Source organism: Odocoileus virginianus, chromosome 21 (assembly GCF_023699985.2).
Source record: "Odocoileus virginianus isolate 20LAN1187 ecotype Illinois chromosome 21, Ovbor_1.2, whole genome shotgun sequence".
Lineage (NCBI taxonomy): Eukaryota > Metazoa > Chordata > Mammalia > Artiodactyla > Cervidae > Odocoileus > Odocoileus virginianus.
In genome coordinates this window covers 41453194-41475922 of record NC_069694.1, presented here as the reverse complement: position 1 = coordinate 41475922, position 22729 = coordinate 41453194, and the positions used below count along the sequence as shown (strand labels likewise).

The window sequence follows — 22729 nt, the reverse complement described above, 5'->3', positions numbered from 1 at the left end:
TTTATTTAATTAATATTATTTATCATGAGTACTTTTTGTTCTCTGAAGTTTATTAATGGCATTGTTGTTAAAATGAGTTGTTTCTAGATATGACTGTGAAGTAAAAGTGAAAGTCATTCAGTCGTACCCGACTCTTTGCAACCCCATGGACTGACTATATAGTCCATGAATTCTCCAGGCCAGAATACTGGATGGAGTAGGTAGCCTTTTCCTTCTCCAGGGTATCTTCCCAACCCAGGGATCAAACCCAGATCTCCCACATTGCAGGTGGATTCTTTGCCAGCTGAGCCACAAGGGAAGTCCAGGAAAACTAGAGTAGGTAGCCTTTCCCTTCTCCAGGGCATCTTCCCAACCCAGGAACCAAACTAGGGTCTCCTGCATTGCAGGCGGATTCTTTACCAACCGAGCTATGAGAGAAGCCCTGGATACGCCTGTATGCTATGATAAAAGGTTGGCAATCCATCTCTTTTGTAAATAAGATATTATTGGAATGCACCCATGCTCATTCCTTTGCATATTGTCTGTGGCTGTTTTCACATCACAGTGCAAAGTTGAGAAGTTGTGAAAGAGACCCTGTGGCCCACAAAATCTAAGATGCTTCTTATCTGATCTGCCCCTTGGCAGAAAGTGTTTGCTGACTCATATATCTGAATCAGTGTTTTTCAAACTTTATCACAGAAAAATGACCTTGGGACCTTGTTACAATGCAGCTTCTAATTAAGTAGATCTGAGGGTGGGACCTGAGATTTTGCATTTCTAATAAGTTGTTTTAGAGAGAGAGAGTGAGTTGCTTCAGTCATGTCCGACTCCTTTGTGACCCCGTGGACTGTAGCCAGCCAGGCTCCTCTGTCTGTGGAATTCTCCAGGCAAGAATTTTGGAGTGGGTTCCAAAATTTTGGAGCCATTTCCTCCTCCAAGGGATCTTGCTGACCCAGGGATCAAACCTAGGTCTCCTGCCTTGCAAGCGGATTCTTTACCATCTGAGCCACCAGGGAAGCCCAGTAAATTATTAAGTTTTCAAATAGTCTAATAATCATAAGTTTTCAAACCTGGTTGCACATAGGAATCATTTCAGGAAGTTTTTTTTAAAAGCTGGTGCCCAGAGATTCTGAATTAATTGGTGTGCTATATGCCCTGGGCATCAGAATTTTCAAAAGCTCCCCAAGTGATTCTAATATGCAACCTAAGTTGAGTCTGCTGTTCCAGAAACCATGAAAAAGTGCTTTACTTCATCTTTTTTCCATATTCTGTGCCTGTTATTACAACAGAATATACCAGGTACCCAAGTGGTACATCCTTGGGCTTTGAGATCACATGAAATCTCCGGGGGTAACTGAAAGTATTCTCGAAGGTCACATATCTGATGTATCTTACCATCTCTTTTTGCAGTGTTAATACTTGTGACAGAAAAAAGTTTACCAGTTCTTATTGTAGTAGTGTTTGCTCAGTCACTTCAATCATGTCCAACTCTGCAATCCTTTAAACTGTTACCTGCAAGGCTTCTCTGTCCATGGGATTCTCCAGGCAAGAATACTGGAATGGCTTGCCATTTCCTCCTCCAGGGGATCTTCCCGACCCAGGGATCTAACCAACATCTCCTGCATATTCTGCCTCCCAGGTGGATTCTTTACCACTAAGTGTCACTCAAATCACTATTGTAATAGGGCCCTGATCTGAAACTGGAACATTATCTGAATTCATAAAGGCTTGTTATTACAGAATGTGTGTGATAATTGCCTGTTCTATATTTTCAAAAACTCATTGAAATAATTGCTAGAGGGACTTCCCTGGTGGTCCAGTGTCTAAGACTCTATGTTCCCAATTCAGGGGCTCAGGTTCAATCCCTAGTCAGGGAACTAGATCCAACACACTGCAACTAAAGCTCCCATGTGCTGCAACTAATACCTAGCATGACCAAAATAAATACATAAATAAATATTTTTTAAAAGACTTAAAGAAGAAGAAATAATGGCTGGCAGTGGAGGATGAAGGTGCATTTTTTGTTCCCAAAATGAACGTGAAAGCAATTTCCATGGACCACTTTCCTTTGCCAGTGGTCTGCACTGGTGATTTTTATTTGAATGTTCTTCTTCTTGCCTGTAAGCCCACTTGGGCCTCTCCATTGGTTGTGGAGGAAAGAACACCTTTCTTAATAGAGGAGTATTATTCTTTTTTATCCTTAAATGTAAATATTTTTAAATATGCAAGAGTTATCAATTCATGACCAATCTTATTTCATCTACTTCCAAGCTTTTTTGAAGCAAATTATTATTGAAAAAAAATTTCCATGATGCAAATTAAGAAAAAAATTTAACAGTCCTCCATCAAAGAAGGTGTTCTTTCTTCCACAACCAAGGGAGCGGCCCACGTGGGCTTAAAGGCAAGAAGAGGACACCAGCCAAGTCCCTGTCAGGTGGCCCCAGCAACCCGGCCACTGGCAAAGGAAACTAAGTCCCAGGGAAATTTTCACTTTCATTTGGGGAACAGAAAATGCTCCCTTCTACCTTAAAACTCCAAGAAAGCCTCATAACATATTAGATTATTATTCTTTTTGCTTTCAGGTAGTTACACGCTATAATAATTTAGGGCTGATTTAGAGCCACATTTTAAGTTTCAATAAGGAACGACTGGCATACTAATAAAATCTATGGTTAGTGCATTATTTTGGACTTGATAATTCATCAGCATCCATAAATATGAAATATGCCTGTACCCTAGAGCTTAGTATTTCCGCTGCTAGAAATTATCCTGTGGATATACTTATACAAGCCTACAAATATGTAAGCTCCATGTGGACAAGGACCTTGTTGGTCTAGCTCATATCTGTGTTATCAGGGTTAGTAAAGGTTTGGCCCTTAATAAACACTTGATGTCTGAACTGTGCTCATTTCAGCAATGTTTGTAATGAAAAATCTTTTAAGTTCATTAATTGGTCCCAAAATTATGGTACTTCCAATGGGATTCTTTTGCAACTATTAAAAAATAAGGCAAACACACACACCTCAGTGGAAATATGTCCAGGATATATTGTTAAATGAGGAAGAAATTATACAGTGGTATATAAATGTGCTTTTATTTGTGTCCAGTGCATACACACACACACACACACACACAGGCATGCTTAAATAGGCACTGAAACTTTCTGAAAGTGGACAGAAAATCCTTAACAGTGGAAACAAACCTTTGAGGAATGAAGATCAAAAGTTGCAGTTGAGGTGGGGCATATACTTGTCACTTTATCCTTGTCAGTAATTTTAAATTTTACCATAGGCATGTATTGTTCTTATAATTATTCTTTTAAAAGTAGTTATTATGGGCCAGTTATCACTTTCACAAGTTCTAGAAAGACTGTGACTGCAGAATTCAGAACTTAGAGACCTTCTTCCGGATGAAATGTCAGTAATGAAATATGCCTGGGAGGGGTACTCCTTTACCTGTCTGCCTCTGGAGCAAGTCACAAAAAAGTGCAGTGGTGATTCTTTTCTGTTCTCATAGCTTATATTCAAAACATCCCAACACTCGTAAATGTGTCCAGTCATTTAACTGGTGGTGCTTATAAGGGCATGGTGAGATGAGGGCAGTGATGGAGAACAGAGGCCAGAAGCCTCACAGGATCTGGTGGAGAAGTGTTTCCCCTTGTACGACATGTGGTGTTATCATGAGGGCAGGAATCCCTCACACACCGCTCAGTCACACTCAGCTACCTGCCCTTCCCCAAATGTCACACTTCTTTTTCATACCTTGGGAGAAACTGCTTTCTCTTTCAGAGACTTTTCAACTCCTCAGTCTCTTCACCCCTTTTCCTCTTTCTGGGACCCTTCTGACCCACCCCTTCCATCTCAGCTCACACAGTGCCTCTTCATGCTCCTGTAAAATTCAGTTGTCACTTTGTCTCGCTCCCCTAGAGCCTGAAAGCTTGTTGAGGTGTGGTACCCAGTTTTTGTTCATTATTATATCTCTAATGCCTATTATAGTGTCTGTAACACTGAAGGCATTTGCTGAATGTTGAATGGCTAAGTGAAAAAAGAGTTAACACCTGACATGACAGAGCATGTCATATTTCATCAAAACTCACTCTAAGCCTTTGCAGAGCAGGTTGTGTGTGTTTTAATTAAATTATCTTATGTGAAGGCAAAATAGAATCCATATAGGTATTTATTGATATTTCTGGTAATCTGAAATAGCCAACAATTTCAGAAGCTATTTGCTCTTTACACACGAAGAGATGACTAAACTGGACATTGTATTTAAATTTTTGACATTTAGAATTTGATCACATTTTCTTCTTTGTTTTTTTAATTTTTTTCATTTATTTTTATTAGTTGGAGGCTAATTACTTTACAATATTGTAGTGGTTTTTGTCATACATTGACATGAATTAGCCATGGATTTACATGTATTCCCCATCCCGATCCCCCCTCCCACCGCCCTCTCTACCCGATCCCTCTGGGTCTTCCCAGTGCACCAGGCCCGAGCACTTGTCTCATGCATAGAATTTGATCACATTTTCTATCCAAATATTGCATCCTGTTTCCCCCTTTCAGGTTCAGTTTAGGAATTATTAATTATTCTAATCAGTTGTTTTTATCTGCATATTAAAACCTTACATTAGCTCCTCTAATTGATTATATTAACTTTTTAAATTAAAAGTTTAACCTAAGTTCACCTAACGAATAAGCAAAAAAGAAAGTATTGATATTACCTACCTAGGATTATAGGGTTGTCTCTTTAATAACTAAAATGCCAAAACTTACTGCCTTTGTTTGAACTAAACTGTTGACTTCTCCATTCTAGGCATGCTGCTTGCTGGCTTTCTCATCAGAAACATCCCTGTCATCAGTGATAACATACAGATCAAGCACAAGTGGTCCTCTGCTTTGAGAAGCATAGCCCTGTCTGTCATATTGGTCCGCGCTGGTCTTGGGCTTGATTCAAATGTACGAAGTACAGATTTCTAATTATTGACTAGAATTTTGTTCCTTCACTTCTGCCAGTATTTAGAATCACTGAGCTTTGGGAATAGGGGTGGATGCTGCGTGACATTCTCAGGACGAGAAGAGAATCCATGCAGAATGGCTCCAGAAGATGTTGCCTATTCTTTCTTGGAGAAAAGTGGAGTTACTGTGTGATGACAACGCCAAGACTAAAGATCCTCCACTTCTCTGACAGAGAAATTGGCTGTAGTTATAGATGGTGCTTGTGAGAGAGGAGATGTCATTTTTGGTGGGCAAAGCCCCATACAAGTTTTTAGGGCTGAGTACTGGCTCAGGAAATTGCCTTGTATATAGAATGAGTCTCAAATATGGGTTTTGTTAATGCTTTTTACATGTATGTTTTGATTGTGGGAATGAATATTTTGGGGGATAAAGGTTTTCATCCAAGCCTCATTTGGGGACCACAGATTATAAATAAAGCTAAACCCGAGAGGATTAAATCAGCTAGTGTGTGGATTATGAACACAGACACTGGAAGTGGCCTGCTTGGGTGCAAACCTAGATCCACAACTCACTGATGTGATCTGAGGCAAAGCACTTTAACGTGTGCCTTTTTACATGAGAACATCTACAAAATGGGCATAACGATATTACTTGTATCATAGGGCTGCTGTGAGGAATAGATAAGCTTTCTCTAAACACTTAGAACATGGGATGTTCTAAGCAGGACATTCCCAGAAAATGTGTGATGATCTGAGTACACATTAATTGCAAAAGCAATTAAGGTCATAATCTCTGCAGGTCTTTAGAGAATTGTTTTAGTATGTCTGTGTTTATATTTCAGGCCCTGAAGAAGTTGAAGGGTGTTTGTGTAAGGTTATCCTTGGGTCCTTGTCTCGTGGAGGCGTGTGCATCTGCTGTCCTGGCCTACTTCCTCATGGGTTTACCATGGCAATGGGGATTCATGCTGGGGTAATTCATGATTTTTCTTTGTTGTGTGAAAAATATGCACAGACATTTTAGTGCTTTCACTGATTCCTTACAGGTGAATACATAATAGCATTTTCTTGAGGACATCAGAAAATACATCACTGATGTTCTTCAGTTCAATTCAGTTCAATCACTCAGCTGTGTCCGACCCTTTGTGACCCCATGGACTGCAGCTCACCAGGCCTCCCTGTCCATCGCCAGCTCCCAGAGTTTACTCAGACTTAAGTCCATTGAGTCAGTGATGCCAGTCAACCATCTCATCCTCTGTCGTCCCCTTCTCCTCCTGCCTTCAATCTTTCCCAGGATCAGAGTCTTTTCAAATGAGTCAGCTCTTAGCATCAGGTGGCCAAAGTATTGGAGTTTCAGCTTCAGCATCAGTCCTTCCAATGAACACCCAGGACTGATTTCCTTTAGGATGGACTGGTTGGATCTCCTTGCAGTCCAAGGGACTCTCAAGAGTCTTCTCCAACACCACAGTTCAAAAGCATCAGTTCTTCAGCTGATGTTCTAGCATAATCTAAATATTAGCTTCAAAGTATAGTATATGTAATAATAGTGCGTGTCTAACTTTATGGGTTTCCCAAGTGGCACAAGTGGTGAAGAATCCACCTGTCGATGCAGAAAATGTGGGTTTGATCCCTGGATTGGGAAGATTCCCTGCAGAAGGAAATTCAGCAACCACTCCAGTATTCTTGCCTGGAAAGTTCTTTGGACAGATGAGCCTAGCAGGCTACAGTCCTTGGAGTCTCAAAGAGTCAGACACAGCTGAGCACACATGCAGAGAGCAAAGATGTCTAACTTTTGCAGTGATTATAGTAAACTGTTGAAGAAATCATGATCTTTTACCTCTGTGTGATTCCTTGTTAGTGAGAGACGTGCCAGGTCTCATCTGAGAGTCTGTACAAAGAATAAAAGATACAGTAACAGTGATCAACACTCAACACTGTTTTCCTCCTTCTTCCATCACCAGACTGTTTTGATTATGTGGTTAAGAGCCATGAGAAGTAAATAAATATGCAAGTACTTAGTAATTTAGTGTTAGTGAGTAGACAAGAAGTAAATTCTTACTTCTAAGGGTTACGACCTGGAGCTACATGGCTTGGATTCAAATCCCAGCCCGGTGACTTTGCATTACGCAAATAACTTCTTTGGCAAGTTATTTAATCTCTATGTGCCTCAATATACCCATTTGCAAAAATGAAGATAATTATTGTAAGTATTCCATGGAGTTATTGTGATAATTAATTTGGTTAATATATATAAAATGCTTAAAATAGTGTTTGGCATGCAGTAAGCTCTCTAAAATGCTTTTCTGCTGTTTCTACTACTCCCATGATGAGTATCACAGTCAGTGTCATTACAGCCTTCTCCTTCTAATCTATTGCTTTATTTTACATACAAAGTCCTGGTAGAATACCTAATTTTAGTGATTTCCAATTCAAAAAGTCTGTGTCTGTGTTTTTCAGACCTTATACCATGAATGGTTTTTTGTTTTTCTTTTTTAAAAAAATATTCCTGGGGCATAACTCCAATAGGTCTTTTATAACACTCATAAATATATATTTTTAGGCAACCTAAGTAATTCTAATATAGATCACCCATAGCTACACTTTGACAAAGTATTCTGTGGAACTTGTATGTGTGCGTATATTTCTGGTTTGGTTCTTTGCTGCTGTCTGAAAGGCTATAGTTTTCTAAAGTATAATCTCTAAAAGAGTAGTGGTCACTATAATTTTAACAACAGCAGCAGTAGTAGTAAGATACTGTCATAAATGCCTAAAGCACTGCCTGCTTAGTTTTGTTTTAGGTGCTGTGTCTCCAGCTGTCGTGGTGCCTTCAATGCTCCTTTTGCAGGAAGGAGGCTATGGTGTCGAGAAAGGCATCCCCACCTTACTCATGGCTGCTGGCAGCTTCGATGACATTCTGGCCATCACTGGCTTCAACACCTGCCTGGGCATGGCCTTCTCCACAGGTACACCAACCCATTCACAACATGCTTTTCTCTCGTGCTCTAAAGATATAGGTTATGATGTTACAGGCATGGCATAGTTGCTTGATAAAGGAAACTTAAAATAGAAAAAGTCACCTCCCTAGAGTTAGTTCCATAACTGACAGGACCAGTAGCTTCCTGTCTTTACTGTCTTCACCGTCTAGACAGAAACTGCTCAAGCAATCTGGTAAGTTCAGTAAGGGGAGATTCAAATTTTCAGGATTTAAAAGAGGATTAGAACAGCTTTTGCATGGAGTCTCTGGGAAAGTTAGGTCTTGGAGACCTCACACAAGGGATGAGGAGATTTTGAGTGAGCACAATGGCAGAGAGCAGGCTAAGTGGGAGAAACAGCACTCTTCTAAAATAGGAAAAGTTTTAACGTTTTATGGGTAATAGCTGCAAATGATTTTAATGGGTATCTTTTTAATACTTACTCAGTGTTTGATATTGATATGGACATATTATATTTTAAGTAGTAATAAAAAAAGAAGGCATTTTTTTTTCTCCCCCAGTATTATTTAACACTCACTCTCCTTTGGTGCAGCATAAATTTAAGTTCATTTTTTAATCCATGTCCAAGTTTGGGAGATAAGATTTGTGGTTTCATACTATTGGCAAAATGTAGTTGTAGCTTAGTTGTAATTACCTTCAGATTATCTCACAGGAACACACCTTCTTAGAAGGTCATGGATTTTCAGGCTCTCCACCCTGCTGTAGTTATTGTCCCCTTTTTTTTGGTTTGGTTACATATTATTTCTGCCGATTAACTAGAACTTCATCTCTTCCTGTTGCCCCAAAGTTGTCAAGTATATACACTCCCTGCCGTATGCCATGGGAAAATTGATCTTGTCAAAACATGGCTTTCATAAGGTTACCTTCCCGGTCAAGAATCAATGAGGGGGACTTCCCTGGTAGTCCAGTGGTTAAGACTTCACCCTTCCAATGCAGGAGGTATGGGTTCAATCTCTAGTTGGGGAACTAAAATCCCACATGCTATGTGGTGCAGCCAAAAATATATATATATATATACACACAGCAAGGATTCCCCCTTACCTATTAAGTCAGATCTACATTTTGTCTCTTTTAATTCTGCTGTACCTATCCAGAAGTATGTTCTCACTGTTTTCCTGATATATACACCTTTAAAATAATGGTTGTCAGACTCAGCTGCACACTAGTATTACCTGGGGAGTTTTTTAAGATACTCATGTTAGGTACCACCTTTAGGCCAATTAAATCAGAACCTCTGGGAATGGAAACCATGGCTTTAGAGTTTGCATTAGAATCACAGGGGATGGGAAAGAGCAGGCAGGGAGAGCAATGAGGAGGGTCTGCAGGGCTGGTGGCTGTGGATAGCCTGAAGAACCTTTGCAGTCAGCAATGCTGTGTTCCCTCCGCCCCGCCGCACTAAATGTGGTCCTTAGGCCTTTTTTTTTTTTTTTCCATTTATTTTTATTAGTTGGAGGCTAATTACTTTACATCATTGCAGTGGTTTTTGTCATACATTGAAATGAATTAGCCATGGATTTACATGTATTCCCCATCCCAGTCCCTCCTCCCACCTCCCTCTCCACCCGATCCCTCTGGGTCTTCCCAGTGCACCAGGCCTGAGCACTTGTCTCATGCACCCAACCTGGGCTGGTGATCTGTTTCACCCTAGATAATATACATGTTTCAATGCTGTTCTCTTGAAATATCCCACCCTCGCCTTCTCCCACAGAGTCCACAAGTCTGTTCTATATATCTGAGTCTCTTTTTCTGTTTTGCATATAGGGTTATTGTTACCATCTTTCTAAATTCCATATATATGTGTTAGTATACTGTATTGGTGTTTTTCTTTCTGGCTTACTTCACTCTGTATAATGGGCTCCAGTTTCATCCACCTCATTAGAACTGATTCAAATGAATTCTTTTTAATGGCTGAGTAATATTCCATGGTGTATATGTACCACAGCTTCCTCATCCATTCGTCTGCTGATGGGCATCTAGGTTGCTTCCATGTCCTGGCTATTATAAACAGTGCTGCGATGAACATTGGGGTGCACGTGTCTCTTTCAGATCTGGTTTCCTCGGTGTGTATGCCCAGAAGTGGGATTGCTGGGTCATATGGTAGTTCTATTTCCAGCTTTTTAAGAAATCTCCACACTGTTTTCCATAGTGGCTGTACTAACTTGCATTCCCACCAACAGTGTAAGAGGGTTCCCTTTTCTCCACACCCTCTCCAGCATTTATTGCTTGTAGACTTTTGGATAGCAGCCATCCTGACTGGCGTATAATGGTACCTCATTGTGGTTTTGATTTGCATTTCTCTGATAATGAGTGATGTTGAGCATCTTTTCATGTGTTTGTTAGCCATCTGTATGTCTTCCTTAGAGAAATGTCTGTTTAGTTCTTTGGCCCATGTTTTGACTGGGTCATTTATTTTTCTGGAGTTGAGCTGGAGGAGTTGCTTGTATATTTTTGAGATTAATCCTTTGTCTGTTGCTTCGTTTGCTATTATTTTCTCCCAATCTGAGGGCTGTCTTTTCACCTTGCTTATAGTTTCCTTTGTTGTGCAAAAGCTTTTAAGTTTCATTAGGTCCCATTTGTTTATTTTTGCTTTTATTTCTAAAATTCTGGGATGTGGGTCATAGAGGATCCTGCTGTGATTTATGTTGGAGAGTGTTTTGCCTATGTTCTCCTCTAGGAGTTTGATAGTTTCTGGTCTTACATTTAGATCTTTAATCCATTTTGAGTTTATTTTTGAGTATGGTGTTAGAAAGTGTTCTAGTTTCATTCTTTTACAGGTGGTTGACCAGTTTTCCCAGCACCACTTGTTAAAGAGGTTGTGTTTTTTCCATTGTATATCCTTGCCTGCTTTGTCGAAGATAAGGTGACCATAGGTTCGTGGATTTATCTCTGGGCTTTCTATTCTGTTCCATTGATCTATATTTCTGTCTTTGTGCCAGTACCATACTGTCTTGATGACTGTGTCTTTGTAGTATAGTCTGAAGTCAGGCAGATTGATTCCTCCAGTTCCATTCTTCTTTCTCAGGATTACTTTGGCTATTCGAGGTTTTTTGTATTTCCATACAAATTGTGAAATTATTTGTTCTAGTTCTGTGAAAAATACCGTTGGTAGTTTGATAGGGATTGCATTGAATCTATAGATTGCTTTAGGTAGTATAGCCATTTTGACAATATTGATTCTTCCAATCCATGAACACGGTATATTTCTCCATCTGTTTGTGTCCTCTTTGATTTCTTTCATCAGTGTTTTATAGTTTTCTATGTATAGGTCTTTTGTTTCTTTAGGTAGATATACTCCTAAGTATTTTATTCTGTTTGCAGATGACATGATCCTCCACATAGAAAACCCTAAAGACTCTACCAGAAAATTACTAGAGCTAATCAACGAATACAGTAAAGTTGCAGGATATAAAATTAACACACAGAAATCTCTTGCATTCCTATACACTAACAATGAGAAAACAGAAAGAGAAATTAAGGAAACAATACCATTCACCATTGCAACAAAAAAAGTCCTTAGGCCTTTTGAATGGAAACTGCCTGCAGTCTCTTTACAATGTGGATCCTAAGCCTTGTCAGATTTACTAAGTCAGAATTACTAGAGGCAGGACATAAGAAGTCTTTTTTTTAAACAACCTTACGTTATCAGAGCCTGGAGGAGGGCATGGCAACCCATTCCAGTACTGTTGCTTGAAGAATCCCATGGACAGAGGAACCTGGCAGGCTCCAGTCCATAGCATCACAAAGAGTCAGACATGACTGAAGTGCCTTAGCATGCATGCACACACTATATCAGAGACTGGAACTAGTTGGCTCCTTGCTACACATGTATAGCAAATTGAAAATACATAGTAAATTATTTATCATATTAGCTCAAGACTTGGGCTACTATCCCAACTAGATGCTTTGACAGTCACACCATTACCTAACAGAGAGCTGTCCTAGCTAAACAAAAATCACTACAGAGGTTAAGTTGTTTTGTTTTTTTGGCTGCACCATGTGACTTATGGAATCTTAGTTCCTGGACCAGGTATTCAACTCAGGCCCTCAGCAAAGAAAGTGCAGAATTTTAACCATTGTACCACCAAGGAATTCTCTCTCTCTCTCTTTTTTATTTTTATAAGAGATGATTGAAACTGTAGAGGAGGAAAAGATGTTTCTCCTCTACTGATCTTGGGTTCATTGACTGGGACCCAGTAAATCAGACTGACCAAAGACAGATTAACAAGAGAAACTCAGTTTATTAGCCTGTGCATCGTGCTTACACATAGGAGTAGATGGTGCTGAGTAACTTGGGATGGTTAGAATTGGGGTTTCTACAGCAGCTTAGCAAACAACAATAATTTTGTAGAGAAATGAAGATAAAGGGAAAGGACTTTGAGCTTTTAGAGGCAACAAATTGTGAAAAGGCAAATACATGAGCAAACTATGGTTAGATAAGGGCTGATTTAGCAGTTTGTTATGCAGATTCCTCTGGTGCTGTCCCTGGGCTGATTAGGGTTCCCAGTTGCCCTGGTGGTTAACTTCTGTCCTTCCTGATAGAGAGGCAAGAGGCCCAGCTTTACACATTCATGTCCTGCTTTTGAAAGCAAATAGAGAGAAGGCAGAGAACTTATCTTGTAACTGTTTATTCCCAGTTGCCTTCAGCTCAAAATAATCCTTATGCCAAAGTGGCATACTTTGGGGTGGCATATTCTGTACCTGAAACTACAATAACAAGAAACCACGTAACTAGTTGGTACACATTTCCTTAGGACAGTATGTGAGAAGGGCTTTATATGTTGAGCAGTTTTAGTATAATTTTCTGCACAATGTGCTAGCAAAGATTTTTTTAAAGTTTCCTAAACCCTGTTTGCTATGGGGGAAAATATAGTTTACTTACCTCTATATTATGTTATTTCAAAGAGCCTAAGCAACAAAGGCTCTTCCAAAAGCAATTTCAAAAATAATTTATTTTCAGATTTACTCTTAGAAATAATATTTGAGAAGGGGTAAGTCCCTTCCACTCATTGTAGTAAAAAAAGATGTTTTACTTTAATTGCCAGATTTTCACGTTACCATGGGGCCTTCCCTGGTGGCTCAGATGGTAGAGTCTGCCTGCAATGTAGGAAACCCCAGTTAGATCGCTAGGCCAGGGAAGATCCCCTGGAGAAGGAAATGGCAACCCGCTTCAGCATTTTTGCCTGGAAAATCCCACAGATAGAGGAGCCTGGCAGCCTACAATCCATGGGGTCGCAAAGAGTCAGACATGACTAACTAATAATTTTTATAAGTTACTATATTCTATACATATTAGAGCTACTAAAATCAATGTGTTTATTATTAAAATATCAAGCTCTTAAATGGAAGTTTAAATACTAGATCTGTCTACTCACAGCCTATGCATATAATACAATAGAACAAATTAGCTCTGATTCATGAATTTTATCTTTCATATTTTCTTAGTAAATAATAAATTTATACTGAAGTAAGCATAGACAAAGGTGCACAACTCATAGCTTATGCCTGTTTTAAAATTTATCTCCAGTAATATGCATACTTTCCTTAGTATAGGCCCATTTAATTGGACACTTGAAGAATGTAGAGAGCAGGAAATATCTGTAAATTTTTCCTTGTATGTAATTATATGCTTTATGTTAATGATTAAACTCTGTGTGTTTATTGATTTAGAATTCTGGGTGAAGTTTTTCTTTTTATGTGTTTTTAAGGCTCCACAGTTTTTAACGTTCTCAAAGGCGTTTTGGAGGTGATCATTGGCGTGGTGACTGGGGTGGTTCTTGGATTTTTTATTCAGTATTTTCCAAGCAGTGATCAGGTAAGACATAATCTGTGAGCACGTTGTGCTGTAAAATGTCATTAGAGAAGCATTCTAGAACACTCTCCTGAAAGCTGATGTCAAGTATGTGATTTAGAAAATGGTTCACTATTTTAACTCTGCTCACTGTGGTATCAGTGCTGTCCGTGAGGCTTATGAAGAGGGTTAGATGTGTAAGGTTTGTAAGATAGTCCTGGAATTTTTTTCTCCAACTTATATTCTGTATGCTTCAAATTCTACTGCAAAATAAAGAACATCAGTTCTAAAATACTATGATACCTATCTTTGTATTTTAATTTTATTATGAAATCTTAATTTTATTATTATTCATGATACTTAGCTAAACTAAGATATGAAATGGCTTTGGGGGCCTCTTTTTTAATATCAAAATACCTTAGATTCTAATACTATCAAATAGACCTCTCATCATAATATAGTCCAATATTTCTCACCAAAGATATCAAAGTTCCTTACTATACACCATGATTTCTTATTAGTAGCAAAGATTTTGTTTCCTTTACTCTCCTAAGTCTCTTGGAACAAATAAAGATGAAAAGTCTTTTTTCCCCACAAGAACTGGCATTATTTTGAGATTTCAGAGCATTTTGAATAGAATTAGAAACTTCCCTAAACTAGAACTTTAAGAAGAACACTAAAACTATCATTAGTAGAATGTACGTTGGTTTGAATTTTTACTGTGCTCCAAAATACTCCATTTGAAGCTGTCTATAAAAGATTTTATGAATGGATAAAGAAAAATTGTAGGATTTTCTAATTAAATAATAAAATAAAGTGAAAATAACAGCTTACTTACTATGTATAAAGTGATGTGGTATGTATAATAATAATAAAGTGCCACTTATTCAATATAGCAGCCACTAGCTATACATGCCCACCACAGATATAGAACAGGGTGGGGATATATGTATACATACAGCTGATTCACTTTCTTGTACAGCAGAAGCTAACCCAACATTGTAAAGCAATTATACTCCAGTAATATAGTTTAAAAAAAGAAAAAAGAACACTACTGCAGACAATGCAGATACAGAAATTTCCATCATCACTGAATGTTCTGTTGTGAAGTGCTGATCTAGGGCACTCCATATAATAACTCATGTAACATGTACTGATTAATATGACCATTTTACTGATGAGGAAATTGAGGCTTCAAGATGAGGGACTTAAGCAAGGTCACAGCTAGAAAGCAATGTAGCTGGGAAAGAACCAGGTGACCCACCACCAGAGCCTGCATGCCTTCAAGTCAAGCACTTCTAGAAGCCTGCCTGCCTTCTAAAGTGATCAAGAAGTGTAAAAGGCCGAACAGGGAAAAGTGAAAGGGAAGGGGTCCACATTTCTAAGACTTTAAAAATCAACAACAAAAAACTACTGTCATTTTACAGTCTCTTAAACTCCTTGATATTCAAAGATTTAGAAATAAAAACCAAGAGAGCATCAAATTAAAGAGTGAACAGAGAGCCTAAAAATCATAAAGATGGCATATCTTTAGCCTTCACAGAATCGCTGTGATTTGGGATTTGTTCTGGGAAAGAGGAAGAAAATCTTGGAGAGTTTAAGTAATGTGGCCAGCCACACACACCAGTGGTGCCAAAGCTAAAATTTTAACGCCGGACTCTCTGTCCCCAAAGCCCATGTGCTTTTTTCTGCTGTTGCATTTAGCCCTGAGACGTTCTGCTTTGATAGCTGCAGAGAAGGATAGCTGGTATTCCTGGGAGAGGAACCTACATTTATACATGTGCTAACTCTACTTTTACTAAGGAAAAGGAAGTAAATATTATGTCACACACTTATGTGCTTAGACACAGACATATATATTTTCTACTGTCCTGAACATGGAAAAATCAATAATTAGAAATCAGTTGCATGAAATCACTGAGCTAACCACCCTTTTTCCTCCTCTAGGACAAACTTGTGTGGAAGAGAGCGTTCCTGGTCTTGGGGCTGTCTGTGCTGGCTATGTTCAGCAGCGCGTATTTTGGTTTCCCTGGGTCAGGGGGACTGTGCACGCTGGTCACAGCTTTCCTTGCGGGTAGAGGATGGGCCAGCACAAAGGTGAATTCATCTTTAAGTTCTTCTACTCACAATTACTTTCTGATCAAATTAATTTTTTCTTTCCAGATATGTTCTTACCATCAAATTAATGAAATTGCTTAGCCATAAAAGCTAGTTTCTATGCATTTGTAAACGTGTACCTAAGTTCACACGTGCACATACTTTTCCCTTTACATACAAAACTGTAACTTAATGTCTTTACTTAAAACACATATACTTACTTAAAACATATCTTGGTCCTATTTCCATGCTGCCTTCCTTATCCTATGTAAGTGCTGCCCAGTATTACATTATATAGTTGTGCTAGCAGTGGTATTAGTTGCTAAGTCGTGTCCAACTCATTGCAACCTCATGGACTCTAGCCCTTCAAGCTCCTCTGTCCTGGGATTTCCCAGACAAGAATACTGGAGTGAGTTGCCATTTCCTTCTCTAAGGGATAGTTGTGCTAAACTCTATTTATTTGCTCTCCCTCTAAGGGACATTAGATCATTTCTAATTTTCTAAGGCAAAAAAATTGCTTCAATAAAATGCCCTTCCATATACTATATTTCATAAACACTGGGACACTATCCAGTCTTATTGCTTCTATCAAGAAAGAAAAAGAATGCTTCCAATTAAACTATGATGTAACATCCTAACATCTTAAGTATTCATTGAGAAGAAATTTAACAAATTATAGCATATTATTGAGTTTATAGGATAGGTTTCTAGAAATAGGATTGCTCTTTGAAAGACTGCACATTGATACTTTGATAATATCAATTTGCCCCTTTAAAAGACTGTACCAAAAATAAAAAATAGAAAAAAATAAAAGACGGTACCAATGTACATTCTCACCAATAGCATATGAGAGAATCTACTTCTCTGATCTGTTTTCAGTCATCAGATACTGTGCTAATATAATGGGTGAGAAATGTACCTCATTGCTGATCCAATTGTATTTCTTTATGAGTGAAACTAATCATCTTTTCATATATTCACTAGCCAGTGTATTCAAAAGCTTATGCCTGTTTTTTGTAACATGGTTTTGGGGATCATATATATTCACTAGCCGGTGTATTCAAAAGCTTATGCCTGTTTTTTTAACATGGTTTTGGGAACTTCCCTCGTGGTCCAGTGGTTAAGACTCCACACTGCCAATGTAGGGGGTGATGGTTCAATCCCCGTTCAGGACACTAGATCCCACATACTGTGCAGCACAAGCAAAAGGTTAAAAAAAAAGATTACTTTGGTTTTTTTCCCCATTTTCAAGGTCATTCTTTGTTTTCTTTTTTTAGTCCTTTGATAGAACTTTTTTTACAAATTGGAGGATAATCGCTTTACAGTGGTATATTAGTTTCTGCTGCACAACAAGGTGAATCAGTGATGAGAATGAAAGTGAAAGTGTCAGTCACTCAGTCATGTCTGACTCTCTGCAACCCCATGGATTGTAGCCCACTAGGTTCCTCTGTCCATGCGATTGTCCAGGCAAGAATATTTGAGTGCCATCCCCTTCTCCAGGGGATCTTCCCGACCCAGGGATCTAACCCAGGTATCCTGCATTGCAGGCAGATGCTTTACCCTCTGAGCCACCATAAACTCCAGCCATAAGTATACAGTTATTCATCTTATTAATATGTATTATGGAAATTAGATGATTGCCATTTATTTATTTTAAAATACATTTTTTTGGTAGATTTAACCTTGACAGGATCATATGCTATTCAGTTTAATGAAGAAATTAGATATATGTCAGTTCAGTTCAGTCGCTCAGTCGTGTCTGACTCTTTGCAACCCCATGGACTACAGTACTCCAGGCTTCCCTCTCCATCACCAACTCTCAGAGCTTGCTCAGACTCATGTTCATTGAGTCAGTAATGCCATCCAACCATCTCATCCTCTGTCCTCATCCTCATTCTCCTCCCGCTTTCAATCTTTCCCAGCATCAGGGTCTTTTCCAATGAGTCAGTTCTTCATATCAGGTGGCCAAGTAATGGAGTTTCAGCTTCAGCATCAGTCCTTCCAATGAATATTCAGGACCAATTTCCTTTAGGATGGACTGCTTGGATCTCCTTGCAGTCCAAGGAACTCTCAAGAGTCTTCTCCAACACCACAGGTTCAGCTGGGTCATTCTTACTTGGAGTTGCTTGTGAGTTGCAGCCAAATAGTGACTGAGACTGGACTCTGTCCCTTAACTTCTTTTTTTATTTTTAATTTATTTATTTTTTAACTGAAGCATAATTGCTTTACAGAATTTTGTTGTTTTCTGTCAAACATCACCTTAACTTCCTAATGGTAACCTTTACTTAGTGTTAAAAAAGAAATTAGTAAAGAGAATAATTTTATTTCTGAGTATGAAACTACTATTTCATACTAAATTACAAAACTTTTTAAATATTAAAATTTAATATTTTAAATATATAATTTAATTTTATTATAATGCTTATATATAAAATAATATTAATTTTATTTCTGACTGTGAAAGTGTTCATTTTGGGAAATAACACATTAAACTCAGAAAGCAAAGGAGAAAAAAAAATCGTTTACAGTTTCCTACCTAAAGCCAACAGTGCTGTAAACTACTGAAATATTTTAGCTTATTTCCTTACCTTTATTCAATAGGAAGATTTTCAAATATGCTTATAGTAAGTTTCTTCACATTGAATTTTACAGGAAAATGCTTTCTATTGTCACCTCTTCAAAATTTTTCAAACCAACTCATTATATTAAACTGTCATTGGTAAAAAGAGGGAAAGGGCCTAATGACTGTTATTGTCACTTATTTTCACAAAAGAAACTGAAAAAGTATTATCATTTCAATTTTATAAATATTGTAAATCAGAAGAACTTAAAAAAAAATGTCAAGGTCACAAAATTTAAAAGTGGCACTGGTATTTAAGCTCAGGTTTGACTCCAGAACACTTGTACTACCCTGATTATACAACTACAGCATCATTGCACAGGGCACATTTTTATATTTTGACACCTATTTGAGTCAAATTGAGACACATATCAAATATATTAAAAGCATACTTCTAAACTTTGTAATTTAAAATTAAATCTCTCACTTCATAAGTAATAGGATTTTGAAAAACAAAGAGCCACATCATTTGGAATAGAGCAATAGTTTTAGCAGCAGGGAAATCAAGGGGAACACCGATCCCTACTCTAAGTGACCACTAGCTATGAGCACAGAAGATCAAGAGGGAAAGGCAGATTTTGCTGAGGGTCAGTTACACTATTTTCCAAAATATAATGTGGGTTATATAGAAAAGATTGTTATAAACCAAAACGGCGCATCTGTTTGAGTGCATGTGTCATAACTTTGCCTGAATTGCCTGCAGCCTGGTGCAGTCACCAGGCTTACATAAAGTCAATGTTAATCCACAACCCAGCAAAAGAACTAGGTACCTTGTTTTTCAAATATACCTCTGTTTACTCTCCTATGTATATCCATCCCTTTATACACACACACACACAAACCACAATCCACATACTCACTCATACACACACACGTAGAGATGCCCCATAATTTTTCTGAAACCATTTCCTTACAGTTAAATATTTAGGTTATTTCCCATCTCTGCTATTTTTAATTATGCTAGAATTCTGTTTCTGATCATTTCCTTAGGGCAGATTCCTAACAGTGAAATTTGGGGGTCATATAACATGAACGTGTTGAGGTTTTTGGCACACATTACCAAAAAGTTTTCCAGAGTATGGTAAAAAGAGTATGCTTACTCTTCCACCGCTAATATATGAGGCAACTTTATCATTACACCCTCATCAGCTTATAATAGTTTCACAGATTTAAGCATGCGTCAGAATCACCTGGAAGTCTTCCTGGGTTAGATTTCTGGGCCCCAGCCCCCAAATCTTTGACTTAGTTACAGTGAGGCTTTAGAATTTGACTTCTAATAAGTCTCCAAGTGATACTGATGGTGCTAATCTGGGACCACATTTTGTGAATGTGACCACAAATAAGACGACATTTCACTCAGTAGTGTCCAACTCTTTGCAACCCCATGGACTATACAGTCCATGGAATTCTCCAGGCCAGAATACTGGAGTGGGAGGCCTTTCCCTTCTCCAGGGGATCTTTCCAACCCAGGGATCAAACCCAGGTCTCCCGCATTGCGGGTGGATTCTTTACCAGTTGAGCCACAAGGGAAGCCACAAGAATACTGGAGTGGGTAGCCTGTCCCTTCTCCATCAGATCTTCCCAACCCAGGAATCGAAGTCTCCTGTATTGCAGGCAGATTCTTTGCCAACTGAGTTACTAGGGAAGCCCCACATTTTATGAGCCACTGGCTTAGAAGATTATTGTTTTTAACCTTTAGCCATGCTGAGGGGTAATAAGTGGTATCTTGTTTTATTTTATGTTTCTTTGATTAATTGTTATTGTTCAGCCGCTGAATCATGTCCGACTCTTTGCAACTGCGTGGACTGCAGCATGCCAGGCTTCCCTGTCCTTCACCAACTCCTGGAGCTTGCTTAAATTCATGTCCATTGAATCAGTTATACCATCCAACCATCTCGTCTTCTGTCATCCCCTTCTCCTGCCTTCAATCTTTCCCAGCATCATGGTCTTTTCTAATAAGTCGGCTCTTTGCATCAGGTGCCAAAGTATTGGAGCTTCAGCATCAGTCCTTCCAATTAATATTCAGGATTGGTTTCCTTTTTAGGATTGACTGGTTTGATCTCCTTGTGGTCCAAGGGACTCTCAAGAGTCTTCTCCAACATCACAGTTCAAAAGCATATTTTTTCATATACTTTGCCCCTTGTATTTTTTATTTTTCTTTGCTAGGTCTTTTATGCATTATCTTCTAAAGTTTAATGCATTGATTATTGACCTATAAGATATATATACACATATACACACATCTATATATATGAAGTTAGCTTTTTGTGCCTTTTTATATCATTCATTTTTTAACACAAAGATATACTTTCATGTGATCAGATCTATGAATCTCTTACTAGGACCTTTCCTTCAAAGTTTTTTTTTTTTTTTCCTTAAAGATTTCTTTCCAAGTGAAGTTTTACATACATTTATTCTCTCTACTATAACCTCGAAAAGCAGACATTGGACCATTTTACAAATGAGGACACCAAGGCTTAGAAATACTGGATACAGTGCCTAACTTCACAAAGCCAGTAAGTGGCAGAGCGAGGATGAGAACACACCATTTGAATACGCCAAACTATTTCCCTGAAGAAGGGAAAACGAATCTTCACCGAATCAGTTATGTGGCAGGCACTCTCCAGAGCAGCACAGCATTATAAAAGGAGCATAAAATGTAGTTTGCAGAGACCTGGATTCCAATCCTGGTTCTGTGACTCTTGAGCTGCATAATCCTCCAAAGTTCACCTATAATACTCGATTTTCCCAACTGTAATATGAAGAAACTAATAACAACATCTAAAGAATTGTGGCTATTTTGTGGGGAAATGGAAATGAAGCATTTGTAAACTCAATAGCACTATAGCAATAATGTAGTTGAGTTAAACTTTGAAAATCTAAAGCATTTTATAAAATTCATTTGTGCCTGTAGTTTCTGATGTTATTTCTTAACTTTCCTCTTGGTTTTCCATTTAATCATTCATCTTGCCGTCTATTGTATTTTATTCAAGTGCACTCACCTTTTTAAAGCCTCTGTCATCTATTTTTTTTCATTTATTTTCAAATTCAGTGCTTCTAGATGACCTTTATAGGTATGGGGGGTTGTTTTCTGTTTTATTTTGGATGTTCTGAATATTGAATTGTTCTTCTAAGAGAAATATCCGCTTAAATAGACATTTAACCCGTGATGAAACTTTCATTTCTCTTAACTTTCTCCTTTTTGTCCATCCTTGAAAGTGATTTATATTTTTGAAGATTCTTACCGTTGGTACATAGAGATGTATAAAGTGGCCTTAGCTTTTAATGAACAACACAATTTTGGATGTTCTGAATATTGAATTGTTCTTCTAAGAGAAATACCCGCTTAAATAGACATTTAACCTGTGATGAAACTTTCATTTCTCTTAACTTTCTCCTTTTTGTCCATCCTTGAAAGTGATTTATATTTTTGAAGATTCTTACCATTGGTACATAGAGATATATAAAGTGGCCTTAGCTTTTAATGAACAACACAATCTTCTTTCCTTTTGGCTCATCTTCTTTTTTTTTTTTTAACTGCACTGTGCAGCTTGTGGGATCTTAGTTCCCCAACCAGGGATTGAACCAGTGCTCTTGGCAAGGAAAGTTCAGAGTCTCAGTCACTGAACCACCAGGGAATTCCCTAGCCCATCTTCTTTTATAGGTATCTTATTTCTATGGCTTGATTCTCTTTTGTAAATAAATTTATTTTGGTTTTGAAATTATGAAAAAGCCACACAAAAAAGCTACATTGTGACTCTTCTCCCTTTTTAAAATTTCATAATATATAAGCCCATATCTGATGAAGCCCATATCCAATTAGTTCTAAAGTGTTACAATCAAAAAGCAAAGCATGGCCTTTGCCTATAGTTTAGAAATAAAGGTAATTTGATAGGGAAAACTCTTTAGGACTTCTGCTCTCATTGGAGTTCTGAATATATAAAATATTGAAATATTTTTGAGGACTTTCCTTAAGCAATTTAGTCCTGTCAACAAAAACCTAAGTAAGACTAAGATTAATAGAGTTAAATTTTGTTCTTTACAACTAATTATCAACTAAAGTCTGAGCTTTAGCTATGATATACTCTAAGAATTAAATTCAATAAATTGAAAAAAAAAGAATTAAATTCAAAAGTAAAATTTAAAGATACGTGGAATGTTGGCAACTGGACAGTTTTTGGCAGAACTAGAAATTGTCATTAAATGATAAAGGATCTTGGATGTCTTTTATTTTATTTTATTGGATGTCTTTTAATATAAACCTCTACTTGACAGATGAGAAAAATGAGGTGCTAAGG

At 37.9% G+C, this 22729-nt stretch overlaps 1 protein-coding gene across 7 annotated transcripts in view; it reads left to right on the top strand.

The window, feature by feature from the left end:
- Positions 1-22729, top strand: part of SLC9B2 (solute carrier family 9 member B2) — a 61165-nt gene that overhangs the window by 24526 nt on the left and 13910 nt on the right. For all 7 annotated transcript variants that reach the window (XM_070452226.1, XM_070452227.1, XM_070452225.1 and 4 more), the window contains 5 exons: positions 4795-4937; positions 5779-5906; positions 7721-7896; positions 13632-13738; positions 15662-15811. In XM_070452226.1, the coding sequence (XP_070308327.1) occupies positions 4795-4937; positions 5779-5906; positions 7721-7896; positions 13632-13738; positions 15662-15811 (704 nt within the window). The remainder of the gene's footprint in view (positions 1-4794; positions 4938-5778; positions 5907-7720; positions 7897-13631; positions 13739-15661; positions 15812-22729) is intronic.